This window comes from Eriocheir sinensis, chromosome 33, assembly GCF_024679095.1.
Source record: "Eriocheir sinensis breed Jianghai 21 chromosome 33, ASM2467909v1, whole genome shotgun sequence".
NCBI classification, from domain to species: domain Eukaryota; kingdom Metazoa; phylum Arthropoda; class Malacostraca; order Decapoda; family Varunidae; genus Eriocheir; species Eriocheir sinensis.
The window spans coordinates 6751170-6771135 of NC_066541.1; the positions used below are offsets into that span (position 1 = coordinate 6751170).

The following is a 19966-nucleotide window of genomic DNA, read 5'->3' on the forward strand; positions in this document are numbered from 1 at the left end:
CTTAACCTTAAAATCTGTGCTTTCAAGCTGACACCCAGCCTGGTCAAAACTCTTTCGTCTCTGCCTTTCAACCTTTCTCTTTCCTTCCTGCTGGAAGTATGCAAACATACAGCCTGTGCCTAAGAAGGGTGACCGTTCCAATCCCTCAAACCACCGTCATATAGCTTCACTTTCCTATCTTTCTAAGGCTTTTGAATCAATCCTTAACGGAAAGATTCATAAGCATCTATCAACTTTCGACCTTCTATCTGATCGCCAATATGGGTTCCGCAAGAGGTGTTCTACTTGTGATCATTTTGCTTTTTTAACTGACTCCTTGTCATCCTCTCATAGCCGTTTCGGTGAAACTTTTGTTGTTGCCTTGGACATCTCGAAAGCTTTTCACAGAGTCTGGCACAAATCTTTGCTTTCAAAACTACCCTCCAACGGATTTTATCCCCCTCTCTGTACTTTTATCTCAAGTCTCCTTTCCGGCCGATCTATCTCTGCTCATCCCTATTCTGTCCAAATTCCTTATGCAACAGTTAACCAGAATCTACATTCTTTCATCCCTTATACTGGTAAACTCTGGAACAGCCTTCCTTCGTCTGTATATTTCCCCCCTGCCTACGACTTGACCTCCTTAAAGAGAGGAGTATCAAGAGCTTATAGGTTTGACCTTCCGAAGGGTGCTCATGACGGGAAGTGTCACTTGACTTCTTTGACTCGTGCAGCAGTTTTCGAAGTGTTTATCAATAAATTTCAGTAGTTATTTTAGTTATTCTCTTGGATATTTTTTATCGCTGGCGATAGATCAACCATTTGTGGTGACGACTGAACGTCTCAAAACACAACTCTGAAAGTACTTGACCACATGATACATGATAAAAGAAAGCGCTCCTATCTATCCACAACTGCCATGCTGTCCATAAACCAATCAGCAGCACTGGAATGTCAGGCTCCAGGTGGGTCCTCCTAAAACGGGGGGGACTCTCGCCATCCAAGCCCGGGGAGACTGTAGTCACATGACGTCTTGATAGAGCAAAGAAAAATACATAGGTAGTTGATAAGTTGGAGAAAGGGCAAGGTAAGCATCGACGGTGCAGCAGCGGGCAGACGCTACCAACATTTATTAACGTCAAGAGGTAGGACAAGAACAAACCAATCTATTCCCCCCCCCCCCCCTTCTCCCTCCAAAAGAAAACACTTCTACAAACAGTCTATACAAGATGCCAAGGAGAGGTATCTAAATGGGTATAGCTGGCCAGATAACGTGTTACATAATCAAAGCGCGCGTGTGTGCTCACGAGTACGCTGTTTGTCGCACTTGCGTGGCGATAAGCCGGGCGGTATATAAGGACGCGCGGTAGCCCTGGTCTTCACAGCACCTTGATCGTCGCCGGCAACATGAGGTGGGCGGTGCTGGTAGCAGTTCTCTTCGTGGCCTCTATGGCCGAGGGAGCAACTCTCCCCCAGAAGCAGCAGGCAGTAAATCGTCTGTTGTACAGGATCTACAGTCCCATCCCGTCCGCCTTCGGCGACCTCAAGGCCGCCGCCAGCAGCAGCCCGAGGGATCACATCGGAGGCTGCAAGGATGGCGGCGCTGCCGTCAACCAGCTGTTGGAGGAGCAGGAGAGCGGCCGCCTGCTCGAGCAGAAGCACTGGTTCTCCCTCTTCAACACCCGCCAGCGAGAGGAAGCTCTCATGCTGGTTGACGTGCTGCTCAACTGCCAGGACTTCGATACCTTCACAGCTAACGCCGCTTACTTCCGCGAGCACATGAACGAGGGAGAGTTCGTGTACGCCCTGTACATTGCCGTCACGCACTCCGAGCTCACCCAGGGCGTCGTGCTGCCCCCGCTCTACGAGGTCACGCCCCACATGTTCACCAACTCCGAGATAATCGACAAGGCCTACGCCGCCAAGATGACGCAGACCCCCGGCGAGTTCAAGATGACCTTCACCGGCAGCAAGAAGAACCCTGAGCAGCGCGTCGCCTACTTCGGCGAGGACATCGGCATGAACTCCCACCACGTCCACTGGCACATGGACTTCCCCTTCTGGTGGCACGGGGATGAGATTGACCGCAAGGGCGAACTTTTCTTCTGGGCCCATCACCAGCTTACTGCCAGGTTCGACGCTGAACGTCTCTCTAACTACCTGTCCCTTGTCGACGAGCTGTACTGGGACCGCCCAATCAAGGAGGGCTTTGCTCCTCACACCAGCTACAAGTACGGTGGAGAGTTCCCCACCCGTCCCGACAACAAGGACTTTGAGGATGTGGACGGCGTGGCACGCATCAGAGACTTGAAGGAGATGGAAAGCCGCATCCGCGACGCCATCGCTCACGGCTACATCGACAAGCCCGACGGCTCCCACGTCGACATCGACAACGATGAAGGCATCAACATGTTGGGAGCAACGATTGAGTCCTCTACGTCCAGCGCCAACGCCGCCTACTATGGCGCCCTCCATAACCAGGCTCACCGCGTGCTTGGGTCCCAGGCCGACCCGCACGGCAAGTTCAACTTGCCCCCAGGCGTGATGGAACACTTTGAGACCGCCACCCGTGACCCCTCCTTCTTCCGCCTCCACAAGTACATGGATAACATCTTCAAGGAGCACAAGGACAAGCTGCCACCCTACACCGCCGACGAACTCAAGTATGAAAACGTGGAAATCGAAGAAGTCGTTGTCGATGAGCTCGTCACATTCTTCGAGGACTTCGAATTCGACCTGAGCAACGCCCTCGACACCTCCGATAACGTGGCTGATGTATCCGTCAAGGCCCACGTGAATCGGCTCAACCACGAGCCCTTCCATTACAACATCCACTACCATGCTGACCACGATGATAAGGTCACCGTTCGCGTGTACCTCACCCCTAAGAACGATGAGAACGGCATCGCTCTGGACATCAATGAAAATCGCTGGGGGGCCATCCTGATCGACACCTTCTGGGCTGAGGGTAAGTATTTATGTGTTTGTATGTGTGTGTAGGTATGCTCTTGAAAATCAGCAAACAGGTCTAACTATATTATTACTTTCTCATTGTCTATAATTCTACCGTTTTTCTCCCCCTAGTTCAAGCCGGCACTCACAGCATCCGCCGCAGTGGCCACGACTCCAACGTGGTCATCCCTGACAGCACCTCCTTCAGCGAACTGATCAGAGAGGCTGATGAGGCTGTGGAGAGTAACTCCGAAATGCATATCGAATCCGGCCGCTCCTGTGGCCACCCCGAGAGGCTGCTGCTGCCCAAGGGTAACACGGAGGGACTCGAGTTCTGGCTCAATGTGTACGTCACCAGCGGCGATGATGGCGCCCAGGACGACCTCCACGTTGACGCTCATGGCGGCACCCACGGATACTGCGGCGTTCGCGGAGAGAAGTACCCCGACAAGCGTCCCATGGGCTTCCCCTTCGAGAGGCGCATCCCAGACCTCCGTGTCATCAAGGATCTCCCCAACTTCTACGGCAAGACTGTGCTTGTCAAACACAAAGACCAGCACTAAGTGGTGCTCAAGGCGGCTGTCTCCTACCAAGACACCTTCAATAATGACGCTCCCTTATGCTAAAGTTCTCCCTCTAAAAATATGATTTACTCATTTCCGCCAAAGAAGCTTTTCCAAAATAATGATTGTACTCCCCTCCCCTTTTTGTACAACAAATAAATTAATATCTTTCCTTTTGGTTGTTTTATATATCTGTGGTTAGCGATACCTTTGCGTAGACTAAATATAAGAGGAGATGGAGCAGATAAAATATCATCCTTGAAAAGTTCGATAGAATACTACAGCATTCACTCACCATCACTCATCACTCATGCCATGACTTTTACATCCATCCCTCACCGCAATGAACATCACTGTACTGTCACTGCCACTTACATAGCGCCTCACCATCACCACCAGCCTCACCACCAAAACCACTGACACTCATCTGCACAAATCACAAACACTCCTCACCACAGCCACAGTCACCATCACCTCTCATCACCAACGGTCAACTCCTTAATATCAACCCCTTACCATCAGGTATCATCATCAGTTGATGCCACTGGCCTTTATCATCACCACCATCACCATTCCCTCCATCCCAACTTATCATCACCACCATCACCACCCCCTCCATCCCAACTTATCATCACCACCCCCTCCATCCCAACTTATCATCACCACCATCACCACCCCCTCCATCCCAACTTATCATCACCACCCCCTCCATCCCAACTTATCATCACCACCCCCTCCATCCCAACTTATCATCACCACCCCTCCATCCCAACTTATCATCACCACCATCACCCCTCCATCCCAACTTATCATCACCACCCTCCATCCCAACTTATCATCACCACCCCTCCATCCCAACTTATCATCACCACCCCTCCATCCCAACTTATCATCACCACCCCCTCCATCCCAACTTATCATCACCACCAACACCACCCTCCATCCCAACTTATCATCACCACCCCTCCATCCCAACTTATCACCACCATCACCACCCCCTCCATCCCAACTTATCATCACCACCATCACCACCCCCTCCATCCCAACTTATCATCACCACCCCCTCCATCCCAACTTATCATCACCACCCCCTCCATCCCAACTTATCATCACCACCCCCTCCATCCCAACTTATCATCACCACCCCCTCCATCCCAACTTATCATCACCACCCCCTCCATCCCAACGTATCATCACCACCCCCTCCATCCCAACTTATCATCACCACCCTTCCATCACAACTTATCATCACCCCCCCCTCCATCCCAACTTATCATCACCACCATCACCACCCCCTCCATCCCAACTTATCATCACCACCCCCTCCATCCCAACTTATCATCACCACCATCACCACCCCCTCCATCCCAACTTATCATCACCACCCCCTCCATCCCAACTTATCATCACCACCCCCTCCATCCCAACTTATCATCACCACCATCACCACCCCCTCCATCCCAACTTATCATCACCACCCCCTCCATCCCAACTTATCATCACCACCACCTCCATCCCAACTTATCATCACCACCATCACCACCCCCTCCATCCCCACTTATCATCACCATCACCACCCCTCCATCCCAACTTATCATCACCACCCCTCCATCCCAACTTATCATCACCACCCCTCCATCCCAACTTATCATCACCACCCCTCCATCCCAACTTATCATCACCACCCCTCCATCCCAACTTATCATCACCACCTCCATCCCAACTTATCATCACCACCCTCCATCCCAACTTATCATCACCACCCCTCCATCCCAACTTATCATCACCCCTCCATCCCAACTTATCATCACCACCCCTCCATCCCAACTTATCATCACCACCCCTCCATCCCAACTTATCATCACCACCCTCCATCCCAACTTATCATCACCACCCTCCATCCCAACTTATCATCACCCCCTCCATCCCAACGTATCATCACCCCTCCATACCAACTTCTCTTCACCACCCCCTCGATCCCACCGTATCATCACCACCCCCTCCATCCCTACTTATCATCACCACCCCCTCCATCCCAACTTATCATCACCCCCTCCATCCCAACTTATCATCACCACCATCACCCCCTCCATCCCAACTTATCATCACCACCATCACCACCCTCCATCCCAACTTATCATCACCACCACCTCGATACCAACTTATCATCACCACCCCCTCCATCCCATATTATCATCACCACCATCACCACCCTCCATCCCAACTTATCATCACCACCCTCCATCCCAACTTATCATCACCACCATCACCACCCTCCATCCCAACTTATCACCCCCCCCTCCATCCCAACTTATCATCACCACCCCCTCCATCCCAGCTTATCATCACCACCATCACCACCCCCTCCATCCCAACTTATCATCACCACCCTCCATCCCAACTTATCATCACCACCCCTCCATCCCAGCTTATCATCACCACCATCACCACCCTCCATCCCAACTTATCATCACCACCCTCCATCCCAGCTTATCATCACCACCATCACCACCCTCCATCCCAACTTATCATCACCCCCCCCTCCATCCCAACTTATCATCACCACCAACACCACCCCCACCATCCCAACAAATCATCACCACCATCACCACCCTCCATCCCAACTTATCATCACCACCCTCCATCCCAACTTATCATCACCACCCCCTCCATCCCAGCTTATCATCACCACCATCACCACCCCCTCCATCCCAACTTATCATCACCACCCCCTCCATCCCAACTTATCATCACCACCATCACCACCCCCTCCATCCCAACTTATCATCACCACCATCACCACCCCCTCCATCCCAACTTATCATCACCACCATCACCATTCCCTCCATCCCAACTTATCATCACCACCATCCCCACCCCCTCCATCCCAACTTATCATCACCAACCCCTCCATCCCACCTTATCATCACCACCATCACCACCCTCCATCCCAACCTCCATCCCAACTTATCATCACCACCATCACCACCCTCCATCCCAACTTATCATCACCACCCCTCCATCCCAACTTATCATCACCACCATCACCCCTCCATCCCAACTTATCATCACCACCCCTCCATCCCTACTTATCATCACCACCATCACCACCACCTCCATCCCAACTTATCATCACCACCATCACCACCCTCCATCCCATCTTATCATCACCACCCCCACCACCCTCCATCCCAACTTATCATCACCACCACCACCCTCCATCCCAACTTATCATCACCACCATCACCACCCCTCCATCCCAACTTATCATCACCACCACCACCCTCCATCCCAACTTATCATCACCACCATCACCACCCCTCCATCCCAACTTATCATCACCACCATCACCACCCTCCATCCCAACTTATCATCACCACCCTCCATCCCAACTGATCATCACCACCATCACCACCCCCTCCAGCCCAGCTTATCATCACCCCCACCACCACACCCTCCATCCCAACTTATCATCACCACCATCACCACCCCCTCCATCCCAGCTTATCATCACCACCACCACCACTCCCTCCATCCCAACTTATCATCACCACCAACACCACCCCCTCCATCCCAGCTTATCATCACCACCCCGCCATCCCAACTTATCATCACCACCACCACCCCCTCCATCCCAGCTTATCATCACCACCCCCTCCATCCCAACTTATCATCACCACCATCACCACCCCCTCCATCCCAGCTTATCATCACCACCAACACCACCCCCTCCATCCCAACTTAACATCACCCCTCCATCCCAACTTATCATCACCACCATCACCCCCTCCATCCCAGCTTATCATCACCACCCCCTCCATCCCAACTTATCATCACCACCATCACCACCCCCTCCATCCCAGCTTATCATCACCACCACCACCACTAGTCGTCACCACCATCACAACCACCAGTCATCACGACCATCATTCACCACCACCAGTCACCGTTCTCGTCAACTCCATCACTCATCATCACCATCACCTCCACCAGTCATCATCACCATTACCTCCACCAGTCATCACCACCATCAACTCCACCAGCCACACTATCACTACCACTCATCACTATTACCACCAGTCTTCCTCACCGTCATCACTACCACCATCAGAAAACTTTGTCAGCTTCATCACCACCCGAAAAAAAAAGTGTGGTGTATATTTCAGGAATCTACTCTTGGTTATTCATCCGTGTCCTGGTGGTCACGGGGAGGCGTTGAGGCATGGCGGGTAGGTGCTAAGATCGCCCTTCACTGGAGAGGTGCTGGTGAATGGTGTTAAGAAATGCTGGAGTGCTGATTTCAAACATGTTACTGCTGGGTTACTGGTGCTGAGTGAGGCTGAAAGGAGTCTTCTGTTGCGGGGGTGCTGCAGGGAGGCTACGACTTATAGAATTACCGGGTACCCTTATGACTGATGGAATGAAATGGTATAGAATATAATGGATTGGTGTGGCATGATATACGATGAGTGGAAGGCTGAGAAAACATGCCTATCCCCATCCTATCCCTGCGTTTCATATTCCTGTGTTCTCCAGCGTGGGGGGTTAGTGGGATTGGAGGTGCTACTGCGGGGCGCCGAGACCGTCCTTTCTTAGCGGAAGGCTTTGGGGGTTGGTGAAACACATTGTTTGTACTAGGAGGCATTCTCATCCCGGACAGATGACTGGTGGTTCAGTGTTACTCAGAGGGTTAGAATGCTATGCTGGGGCTCCATAACGCTGAGTAGAGTAGAGCTAACGTCTGCTGCTGGGAAGTTTTGCAGTACTTTGTTTTCTTGTGAGACTACAGTGGCAATCCCTCCATGTCAGTGTTTGTGGTTTGTGTCGAGGGTGAGCGTGGCAGCGGACACTATGAAGAAATTTTGATGTTTGTGGTTTGTACTGTGAAGACTAAGGAGAAATTTCGTCCTAGTTTTTTTTTCTTTTCAGTTTGTCATGCAGACGACTTTTCAAACGACGTTTACGTGTTAACTATTACTAAATTGAACGAGTTGGAATTTTCAAACCATTTTTGGGCGGAGTCAGTATAAAGTAGCTAGTGAACACCTTGGAATAGTATTAGACTTGCTAGTAAGAACATTGAATTCTCGGTAAGGAGCCACCCCCTTAACAAGTAACCCTGACGCTCGATACAAATACTATGTAGTGAGTGTAGTAGTTCAAATTAAGGTAGAATATGAAAGGAACTAAGAACTTTGAGCAAACCGGCGCTATGGGCAGCACCTAAACATAAAAAAGGAGATTCCCATAACTTTGCCAGCTCGATCTCCCCTGAGCCAATCATTCATGTTTTTCCTTTGGTTCGAGTAGCGCTGTTGTCTTCAATGCCTCTTGCGGCTATGCCTCTAACCCTGAATTCTACTCAGGACGATTTTTCCCGATTTATTTTATTCGCACATGTCTGTTTTCCCTTTTAACGATAAGGGGGCTGATAGTGATCTTGAAAATGAATTACATACAACTGAACGTGGCACGACTTTCCGATATAATTTCTTTCTCATCCGTATACTTGTAGCGCCGTAAGCAGTACGGTAGGGACCCAACCAGCACACCAGCGATTTTCTTGTTGTTTCGCGGGAAATTATTGCGTAGCCTCTCCTTTATCACAAGAGTATAGAGGGACTGGGATTTCCGAGCATCCAACCGTTGTAAATAAGATCGAACGTTCCGTGGTAAAAAACAGTTTTTTCCTCGCATATCACTCTGCTTTGAGCGGGAAGAAGCATTGCTGCTTCGATATGGGGAAGGCCTAACAGCTCAAATTATGGCATCCAAGTAAGGCCGAGAGTTTCCCGCGCTCTCCAATAAATTTTTGTTTTGTTTTAATGTATATCTTTATGAAAAAATATATTTTTTCTGTGATAAATAAAGGTTTTCCTACATTAATATCTTATAAACATTTATCAAATTAGACATAAAAAAAGAGGAATTAAATAAGATGTAGTATAAGGAGAGGGAGAAATATTCACACAAAAAAATATATAAATACATTGATTGTCGTAACTGGGTACTCCTATTAGTTTGATTTGTCACCGTTTCTATCTCTTTTGACATTCATAACGCTGTCGTTACAATTACTATATCAGTGGTTCCCAACCTTTTTTTCAGGCGACCCCAATCATGCACCTCTAGACATGACCGCGACCCCACTAGTTTAGTTGTTTATGTGTTATTGTAACATAAAAAAACAAAAAAACATGTTTGATATTTTGAGGTCTTGGCTACCCCCGGAAAAGCGCTTGGCGACCCACTTGGGGTCGCGACCCTAGGGTTGGGAAAGGGGGTACTCTATTCAACAAGCCGATCCTCCATCCCGATACAAGGCAACTCAGTCACCTGGTATCTGACAACTACGAGTGAAGGGGCTGCTACAACCCTCTGTGGAAATTAACACAAGGGCATTGAAAATCAAAGTCAGGGGAAGAAATGAACAGAAAAACAACTAGGTTCAGGGTGAAGTGTATAAGTGTGCACTGTGAAGTAACTAAGTGCATGGTGTCAAGTATAGAAGTGTTGAGAAGGAGGACCTAAGAAGAGATACAAAGCGTTACAGGTCAAAAGAAGAAGAAAGCATACCTACCTGGCACAGGAGCTTCCGTAATCGGGAAGTGAAAAGTGTTATAGTGGACACTAACAAAAGGGCATAGAAAAGCAAAGTCAGGGGAAGAAAAGAACAGAAAACACCTAGGTTCAGGGTGAAGTGTATAAGTGTGCACTGTGAAGTAACTAAGTGCATGGTGTCAAGTATAGAAGTGTTGAGAAGGAGGACCTTAAGAAGCGACACAAAGCGTTCCACGTCAAAAGATCATTTCCGTTCCCTGGACAAATTATTTACTCATATAATGGCCACATGAATCTCAGTGTTAACATGGTATATTTTATCGTTATATTTTTAAGATATAATCGTATGATTGCAATGAAATAGTTTACGTTTATAATATATGGCTTCGAAATGTGAGACTGAGCTTCAGCACTCAGCGTTGGTGCACTCTACGTATAATATCTCTATGTAACTTGTAGCTGCCAGATAGCAGGTGACTGAGTTGCCTATAATAGTATAGGGATGGATGATCTATGAATGTCAAAAAAGATATTTAGAAACGGTGACAAATAAAAATAATAGGAGTCTATCCTGTTACGACTGTCAATGTATTTATATAATTTTTATGTGAATATTTCTCCCTCTCCTTGTCTTATTCATTCTCCTCTATTTTAGGTATAATTTGATGGTTTAGAATATATTGATGTTGGAAAACCTTTATTCGTCAAAGGAAAAAATATATTTAACACAAAAATATGCATAAAAACACAAAAAATAACATTTTAGTGAGAGAGCGAGGGACACACTCGGCCTTACTTGGATGACTCATCGCCAAAGAGTCCAGCAAGCTGTCAGGCCTTCTCTATATCGAGACGGCAATGGCAGAAGGGACCACAGACTTACAGACGTTACAGTACATACTAGACTGCTCGCCAAGGCCCTCCAAGTCAAAGTCTATATATACCAAGTCAAGTCACTCTGCCTTCAAAACTGCGACCAGCACGCGCAGGGGGCGGTTTGGGGCGGAGCAGCGGGATGACGTCACTTGAAGCCAATTCACGGGTGACTAAAGTTGCGGCCATGTGTGCACTTTGGATGTGCATTCTCGCCTTCTTTCACCGCGCATTCAGGCAAGCCACTGACGAAAAAATGTCTTTTTTTATTGTGCTATGCGTGACTGTAATTCCAATGCCTACAAACGGCGGTGTGGGGTGTGAGAGGGGGCATGTTGAAGTGACTGATTTAAATTAGTCCGCCTTTCTTTGTTTTCTCTAAATCCCTGTTTCTACATTCTCTAGTTTGGCTCCAAGCAGTGTCACGCATAAACCACGCCTCGGCCGTGTCTCCTCCCACAAAGCTGCGTATGACTTGACTTGGTATATATAGACTTTGCTCCAAGTGACGCCGGCCTGTGGCCAAGGGTGTGTCCAGTTCATCCAAAACCGACGACTTGACACTCCTCACTCCCACCCTGTTTCCTGACCCCACCATTCATTTTTAAGAAAAAAACTAAGACCACCATCATCTTCCTGAGAACATTCTGCATCACACTAGCATAAAATTGTAACAATAATGCAAAAATACACATACGAAAATCAGAGTTAAATGAAGTAGGGAATACACATTTTCTTGCACTTATTTCCCTTCAACTCCTTAATACTCATTTGGTTTTCGTCGCATCACTTTTATAAGCAAAGATCCTAAATCTACTTGCTTTTCTGATTCTGATGGTGTAGGGTACGTCCCGAGGTAAAAATATACATAGGGTCAAAATCGCCTCCGAACATAAGCCGCGCCGTGACGGCGGAGTGTCGATCCGTGCGTCCCTTCCATAGCCTTCTATCATAATCATATTGCTGGCAACGATATTCTATGTTTTAACCTTGTGACACCTGAAATTCTGTTGACGCTATATAGCAGATTTTAGGGTAGATATGGAGCACAACGGCCCTCTTTGTTTCAATACCTCTCTCTCTCTCTCTCTCTCTCTCTCTCTGACATTATACCAGACCAGAAGTAGTAACCTTGACCTGGTTTGTACACCGTTTAGAACAGCTCTGTATAGAAATAGCATTTTATGCACGGGCCCCAAGTTCTTTAATTCGTTGCCACTAAACAAAAAGGCTCTAGTAAAAGGAAATAATTATTTATTATTCAAGAAAGAAATTAAGGATTTTATTCGTCAGAATCATTAGTAGCTCTTTTTTTTTGTTTTGTTTTCTTTACTTCAATAATTATAATATATTTACAGTATTCTTTGCTCACATAAAATTTGCCAAACCAAAACTAATGTACCTCCAAACAATTGTGAATGTGACTATGATGTAATTAAAAAAAAACATGCACGCTGATTGCACTCCTTCGGCTCGACAGACAGTTGCTGCACTACTGACTTGCCTGTATTTTGTAAATATGTATATATTAATAGCAATAAATAGTTACTTACTTACTTACAAACTCATGTACATATATAAGGCTACGCAAACATCCCGTAAAATCTATTTACATGAGGAAAAATACCATTACAACTGTAGCACATTTCTGGCCATTATAAGTTAACGGGAGTTTATTATTGGAATCCCTCCCTAGAGCTGTCTTTGTGCGAGAGCGGTGAGTCTGAGTAAACAAATGCCGAGGCAAATGAACGCCGTTACGGCGCGACTCATGTTCGGAGGCAATTTTGACTCTATGTATATTTTTACCCCGGGACGTACCCTACACTATCAGAATCAGAAAAGCATGCAGATTTAGGATCCGTGCTTATAAAAGTGATGCGACGAAAACCAGTTGAGTACTAAGGAGTTGAAGGGAAATACGTGCAAGAAAATGTGTAGTCCCTACTTCATTTAACTCTGATTTTCGTTTGTGTATTTTTATATTATTGTTACAATTTTATGCAAGTGTGATGTAGATTTTTTCAGGAAGATGATGGTGGCCTCAGTTTTTCTTAAAAATGAATGGTGGGGTCAGGAAACAGGGTGGAATTGAGGTGTGTCAAGTCGTCGATTATTGAAGAACTGGGCACACCCACGGCCGCTGCGGTGCTTCACTCAGCACAATACAGGGAGATAGAGGACGTGCAGTCTAGTATGTAAAGGCGGCTTTACACCTGGCAATTCCTGGCCGGCAATACAGGCGCGACGTGCTGCCGGCAGCATTTTTGGTCTGGGTCTGGGTCTGGGAGCCCTTCTCGCGGCAAGTTCTCCGCAGCTGAGCGTGTCCGTCTTGTATTGCCGACAGGCGGCTGGGTTAACAACATGTCGGCGACAATAAAACAAGAAATGACAGATGCAGATAACAAGATTTGGAGCCAGGAGGCCGAGGTGGCATTGCAAGAGGAAGTGAGGCAGCATCGACACTTGTGGGACCCACAAGATAAGGTCTACAAGAAGCAAAGTCTGCGCAAAACAACTTTTGAGAGAGTGGCAGCAACATTGCGGGAAACGTTTATCTCTTTGCGAGATATCCAAGGAGGTAAGGAACGATTATTTTCGTGTATTATATAATCACACTATGTAATGCCTGCATGGCATGTTCCTCGCTTCTCCTTTGTTGTTAAATGCAACAATAAACAATCAATCAATCAATCAATACTACTTATGATAAAACTCGTTTACTTAAAGTATTTCCACAATATTAGGCTAATGGACCAAACTCATTGTGGTTTTAGGATATGATAGTAGCCTTTTGGGGTGTCTGGGATGAATTCATGCCCTTGGATTTACTAGCAGTTTACTTCTTGATGCTCCCGGCGGCTCTTCCCACGTGTGAAGGTACTTGCTCCCGAGAGCACCCAGCTGGTCTAGCCGCTAGATCGTCGCGGCTGTATTGCCGGCCAGGAATTGCCAGGTGTAAAGCCGCCTTAAGTCTGCGGAAGGGACCCAAGCTGCAGCAGTGTCGGATGGCCAATCAGCGCGCCGGGTTTACTCTGGGGTCGCTTCTGGGCCAATCACACGCGCCCAGCCAAGCCCCGGCACGTAAGTCACGCCTGCCTCCCAGTCATGTAAACACCATTGCTATGATCTGTTAGTTACGCATTAATAACATTGGATTTATTAATCAAAATCAGCTCCATGTCTTCAGAATATGGAGATCGGGCCCCAACATGTCACATAAGCGGCAACGGCGCCCTCCTATGTGGTTGAAGGCAGAAATCAAGCGGAAAAGAGACTATTTATGCTGCCCTCCCCCGCCCCCCTTCAAGTTACATAAACACAACTTTTGCCCTGGGATAATGATAATAATATAATAATATAATGATTATTATTATCATAATATAATAATAACAATAATAATAATGATAATAATAATATAAACTCTTCCATGTATGAATTTCAGGTATTATGGTGAACGATTTTTTTTTTGGCAAATAAAATATATTTCTAAAAATATATATAATAAAATATTCATTAAAAAATCACAATGAATACATGTAATTTTATACTATGTATATATATATATATATATATATATATATATATATATATATATATATATATATATATATATATATATATATATATATTTTTGTAACATTATTTCATTATTTCTAAAAAATATATATTAAAATATTAATTTAAAATCACAATGAATACATGAAATTTTATATATATATATATATATATATATATATATATATATATATATATATATATATATATATATATATATATATATATATATATATATATATATATATATATATATATATATATACACACACACACACACACACACACACACACACACACACATATATATATATATATATATATATATATATATATATATATATATATATATATGTATATATATATATATATATATATATATATATATTATTTTGTTGCATTATTTCATGTATTACTTATTCATAAATGTTGGTTAATTTGTGTGTGTGTAAAAAAAATGAAATTTTTTACATAAAAAAAATAATGTAAATAATGTAACAAAGAAAAAGTACTTTTCCAGAACTTTCAACTCATATATTAATGTTGGCATTTTAAGCGTAAATTCCGTCTGCAGCAGTTCCCAAACTCTAACTCTAATTTACTCGGAAGCCGTAATAATTATGTTGGTTGAGCCCCTTCGCGCGGCGCTTCGCGCACACTAGTAAAGGGCGATTTTTCCTACAATAAATGTGGCACACAACCGCTTTGTTCCCCAGTGCTGTGCCATCGTAAAGTCTGTAGCTGTGATGACGTTCTTTCTCATGATGGTCGTCACGTCATTCCCGGCATCGTCCTCAACACCGTTATTTTCAATGTCATCAACATCATCAAGGGGAGCCGGTGCTGAGTGGTCAGGTCGCGCCGTGCGGGCACGGTGTTTAGCAGACGCAGCCCGCTGCTACAAGCTGACAATTTTCAGTCATCGCAGAGTGACTGAAGACAACCCACATGTTGTTCTAATGATAACCTGTCAACCCGGACTCTAGCGAAGCTCTTAAGAAGAACACGCGAAGGTCCTGGGAACAGCATGAGCCAGACAAACATGACGCTACTTTAAAATGCTTGCCTACATCATCAACAGGCTGGAGTCAACCAACAGGCCCCATCATGAAAGCCCACCGGCGCTATGGGCCGAACGTAAAAAAAAAAAAAAAAAGACAAAACACGTCACCATCTTCACCATGCACACCGCCATCCTGCCTTCGACGCAGTGTGTGTGTACCTCGAGTCTCGTGTCCATCCCACGTTGCCAGACGAGGGCCGCACGGAGCCACCAGCAATCAACAACTTACGTAACGCCGCAACCATGACCGATAATACGAGCGGCTGACGCGGGCCTGAAGTGGCTCTTGATCAAGGCCATCACTGTAGCCACGGTAGCCAGCCGCCGAGGGGTAGCGTAACAGACAGACCACTCGCCTCAGGAATCACCCTTTGAAGCAGTTGATATCTTGATGATACCTGAGATGCTTAAACATATACTTTGATCGTTTATTAGTCACAGAGCAGACTCATGTGAACCTCTGCTGTGACTCGTTGTATAATTCCATCACGCACTTAAAAACAACAAAAAAAAGGGCCGCCAAGAGATATGGTTTATCACTAAGAGGTTCCACTCGACTCTGACTTAAAGCAGACTTGTGTGCCGCTCTTACGTAACGATAAGCCGGGCGGTATATAAGGACGCGCGGTAGCCCTGGTCGTCACAGCACCTTGATCGTCGCCGGCAACATGAGGTGGGCGGTGCTGGTAGCAGTTCTCTTCGTGGCCTCTATGGCCGAGGGCGCATCTCTCGCCCAGAAGCAGCAGGCAGTCAATCGCCTGTTGCACAGGATCTACAGTCCCATCCCGTCAGCTTACGCTGATCTCAAGGCTGCAGCAAGCACTAGCCCGAGGGATCACATCGGAGGCTGCAAGGATGGCGGCACCGCTGTCAACCATCTAATGGAGGAGCTGGAGGATGGCCGCCTGCTCGAGCAGAAGCACTGGTTCTCCCTCTTCAACACCCGCCAGCGAGAGGAAGCTCTCATGCTGGTTGATGTGCTGCTCAACTGCCAGGACTTCGATACCTTCACAGCTAACGCCGCTTACTTCCGCGAGCACATGAACGAGGGAGAGTTCGTGTACGCCCTGTACATTGCCGTCACGCACTCCGAGCTCACCCAGGGCGTCGTGCTGCCCCCGCTCTACGAGGTCACGCCCCACATGTTCACCAACTCCGAGATAATCGACAAGGCCTACGCCGCCAAGATGACGCAGACCCCCGGCGAGTTCAAGATGACCTTCACCGGCAGCAAGAAGAACCCTGAGCAGCGCGTCGCCTACTTCGGCGAGGACATCGGCATGAACTCCCACCACGTCCACTGGCACATGGACTTCCCCTTCTGGTGGCACGGGGATGAGATTGACCGCAAGGGCGAACTTTTCTTCTGGGCCCATCACCAGCTCACTGCCAGGTTCGACGCTGAACGTCTCTCTAACTATTTGCCTCCAGTCGACGAGCTGTACTGGGACCGCCCAATCAAGGAGGGCTTTGCTCCTCACACCAGCTACAAGTACGGTGGAGAGTTCCCCACCCGTCCCGACAACAAGGACTTTGAGGATGTGGACGGCGTGGCACGCATCAGAGACTTGAAGGAGATGGAAAGCCGCATCCGCGACGCCATCGCTCACGGCTACATCGACAAGCCCGACGGCTCCCACGTCGACATCGACAACGATGAAGGCATCAACATGTTGGGAGCAGCGATTGAGTCCTCTACGTCTAGCGCCAACGCCGCCTACTATGGCGCCCTCCATAACCAGGCTCACCGCGTGCTTGGGTCCCAGGCCGACCCGCACGGCAAGTTCAACTTGTCCCCAGGCGTGATGGAACACTTTGAGACCGCCACCCGTGACCCCTCCTTCTTCCGCCTCCACAAGTACATGGATAACATCTTCAAGGAGCACAAGGACAAGCTGCCACCCTACACCGTCGACGAACTTAAGTATGAAAACGTGGAAATCCACGGAGTTGATGTCGACGAACTCGTCACTTTCTTCGAGGACTTCGAGTTCGACCTGAGCAACGCCCTTGACACCTCCGACAACGTGGCTGACGTGTCCGTCAAGGCTCACATCCCTCGCCTTAACCACAAAGACTTCTCATACAACATCCGCTACCATGCCGACCACGCTGACAAAGTCACCGTCCGCGTCTACATCACCCCTAAGAACGACGAGAACGGCGTCAGGCGTCCCATTGAAGAGAACCGCTGGCACTCCATCCTTATTGACACCTTCTGGACCAATGGTAAGTCATGTTGCAACCGAACGCGGGTTTTGTTGCTAGCTAATAAATTATAATGTATGTCGATGCCAGGTGTTTGGCGCTGTGGTGATGGTTTTCTTTTTTCTTTTTCAGTCGAAGCTGGAGACCACGTGATTCACCGCTCCGGCAGCGACTCCAACGTGGCCATCCCTGACAGCCTCCACTTCCAGGACCTCATCGCAAAGGCCGACGAAGCTGTGGCTAGCGGCTCTGAATTGCAGCTCGATGTTGGCCGCTCCTGTGGCCAACCCCAGAGGCTGCTGCTGCCCAAGGGTAACGAGGAGGGTCTCGAGTTCTGGTTCAGCGTCATAATCACCAGCGGCGATGACGGCGCTCACAGCGACCTTGACACCAACGACCACGGCGGCAACCACGCCTACTGTGGCATCCCTGGCGAGAAGTACCCCGACAAGCGTCCCATGGGCTTCCCCTTCGAGAGGCGCATCCCCAAGAAGAGCGTCATCGTTGACCTGCCCAACTTCGATGGCCACATCGTCCGCATCTTCCACAGGGACGAGTAAAGGCTGCTGTCCTTCCCTTGACACCCCCCTCCCCTTTACTACTTACAGGAGTACCTTATAGGTGCTAAAGCTAAAAACAATAATGTTCTTTCACACATTAAAAATTCAGCCACATAGTCAGAATCAGTACTTTGGGTTAGAGGTTCCCTGCTGGCACCCAACCCCTCTGCCAGGGAAGTCTAATGTCCACTCTCTTTACTAAAGGTAGCCTGTAACAACACATGACGTACGGCGGGCACTGGCAAGAACCACAGGCTATCTTCTTTTTTTTTACTTTTATCTGTGAAAAGCTGCGTTGCAAATACTTCTCAATTGACTCCTTTACTTACTAATACATCACCAAGGAATCATTAGAGATAATTCAGCCAAGTTGGGAACTCCTCTCTTATATGCTAACAATATCCAAGGCGAATTGACGCCATTATAATGATTAAAGTAACATTCCAAAGCACCACTGTTCGAGTATACCTAGACCCCACCGTTTAAAGTGGATTAGACCACTACAGTATACTGTGTAGAGTACAAGTAAAGACGATACCGAGAGAAAAATATTTATGTATCTAATTATCCCTTGTGACTCGAGAAGGAAGGAATGCTGGGACAGGTGACTGTAGGGAGAGGAGGCGCGGCCCAGGTGATGGGGAGGTGAGGGCCTGGCGTGCTGGTGACGGTGTCCTTTGCTCCAAACACACACACACACACACACACACACACACACACACACACACACACACACACACACACACATGACCTTAAATAACACACAAATGAGGGAAGAGAAAAAGAACGGACTGTATCACACGAATATCATTACACGGACCAAAGCAAAGGGCCACATTAATTTGCATACACAAAAAATCTGTAGGTGTGTGTGTGTGTGTGTGTGTGTGTGTGTGTGTGTGTGTGTGTGACCTAGTGACAGCCACGCAAGTCAGGTCAAAAAGGGGGAAAAAACACAGCATCCTTGACCCTTGGATCCCCCGTTGACCCCACCCCCCCTCTTTCGACTTCAGTGTGGATGCTGGAAAATAAAGAGAGAAGGAGGAGGAGGAGGAGGAGGAGGAGGTAGCAGCGCGGAGGAGGAGAACGAGGAGGGGGTAACTCTCAGAAATTCGCCTTTTTTGATACTTCCAACCCGGGCCGGGGTCCTTGTAGCATCGTTAGGGCGAGAAGCTGCTATCGATCACTGGGAAAACCGACTGTATGAGGCTGCCGGGCCCCGCGCATGCGTGGAGCCATCCCCTCACGCCTGGTTCTTTGTAAGTTTCCCCTCGAAGAGCCGTCAGTCGCGGTGGGCTGGTGCGAGGGGAAGAGGCGGCGCGTACGACCCTCCGTCTCTGCTCTGCCCTCATTCCCCTCGATTCGACGTTCATTCTCGGGTTTACATCATTTATTCCCCTTTCGGCCCCCCGTGAGAGCGTAGAGGAGGGCTACAAGGAGAGGTAGGCTGCTTACTCAGGGGGGCAGGCCTCGGGGGGGGGGAGTGGTGCCCCCCTTCCCCTGGGTGGTGAGGGGGGCGGATAAAGTTGAACTACCCGTCGGCGAGACCATCGGGGCTTCGAGGCACAGCCAGCGACACGTGGGTTACCTGCTGTCCTGCTCTCATTAGTGGCCTCACACACCTGTCCCCGTGATTCTCCTGCCTTCCT

General features: G+C 47.9%; 1 protein-coding gene across 2 annotated transcripts; it reads left to right on the forward strand.

Moving 5' to 3' along the window:
- The first annotated feature begins 1350 nt into the window (after positions 1-1350).
- Positions 1351-18868, forward strand: LOC127006650 (hemocyanin A chain-like). 2 transcript variants are annotated; one of them, XM_050876815.1, is made up of 3 exons: positions 1351-2111; positions 16943-17778; positions 17890-18868. In XM_050876815.1, exons 1-3 carry the CDS (start codon positions 1387-1389, stop codon positions 18315-18317), a joined length of 1989 nt encoding a protein of 662 aa, XP_050732772.1. In that variant the 5' UTR covers positions 1351-1386; the 3' UTR covers positions 18318-18868. The 2 variants fall into 2 exon arrangements, with proteins under 2 accessions (XP_050732772.1, XP_050732771.1); XM_050876814.1 differs by lacking the exons at positions 16943-17778; positions 17890-18868 and adding an exon at positions 3064-3667 and having other exon boundaries at positions 1351-2947.
- Positions 18869-19966: the final 1098 nt, after the last annotated feature.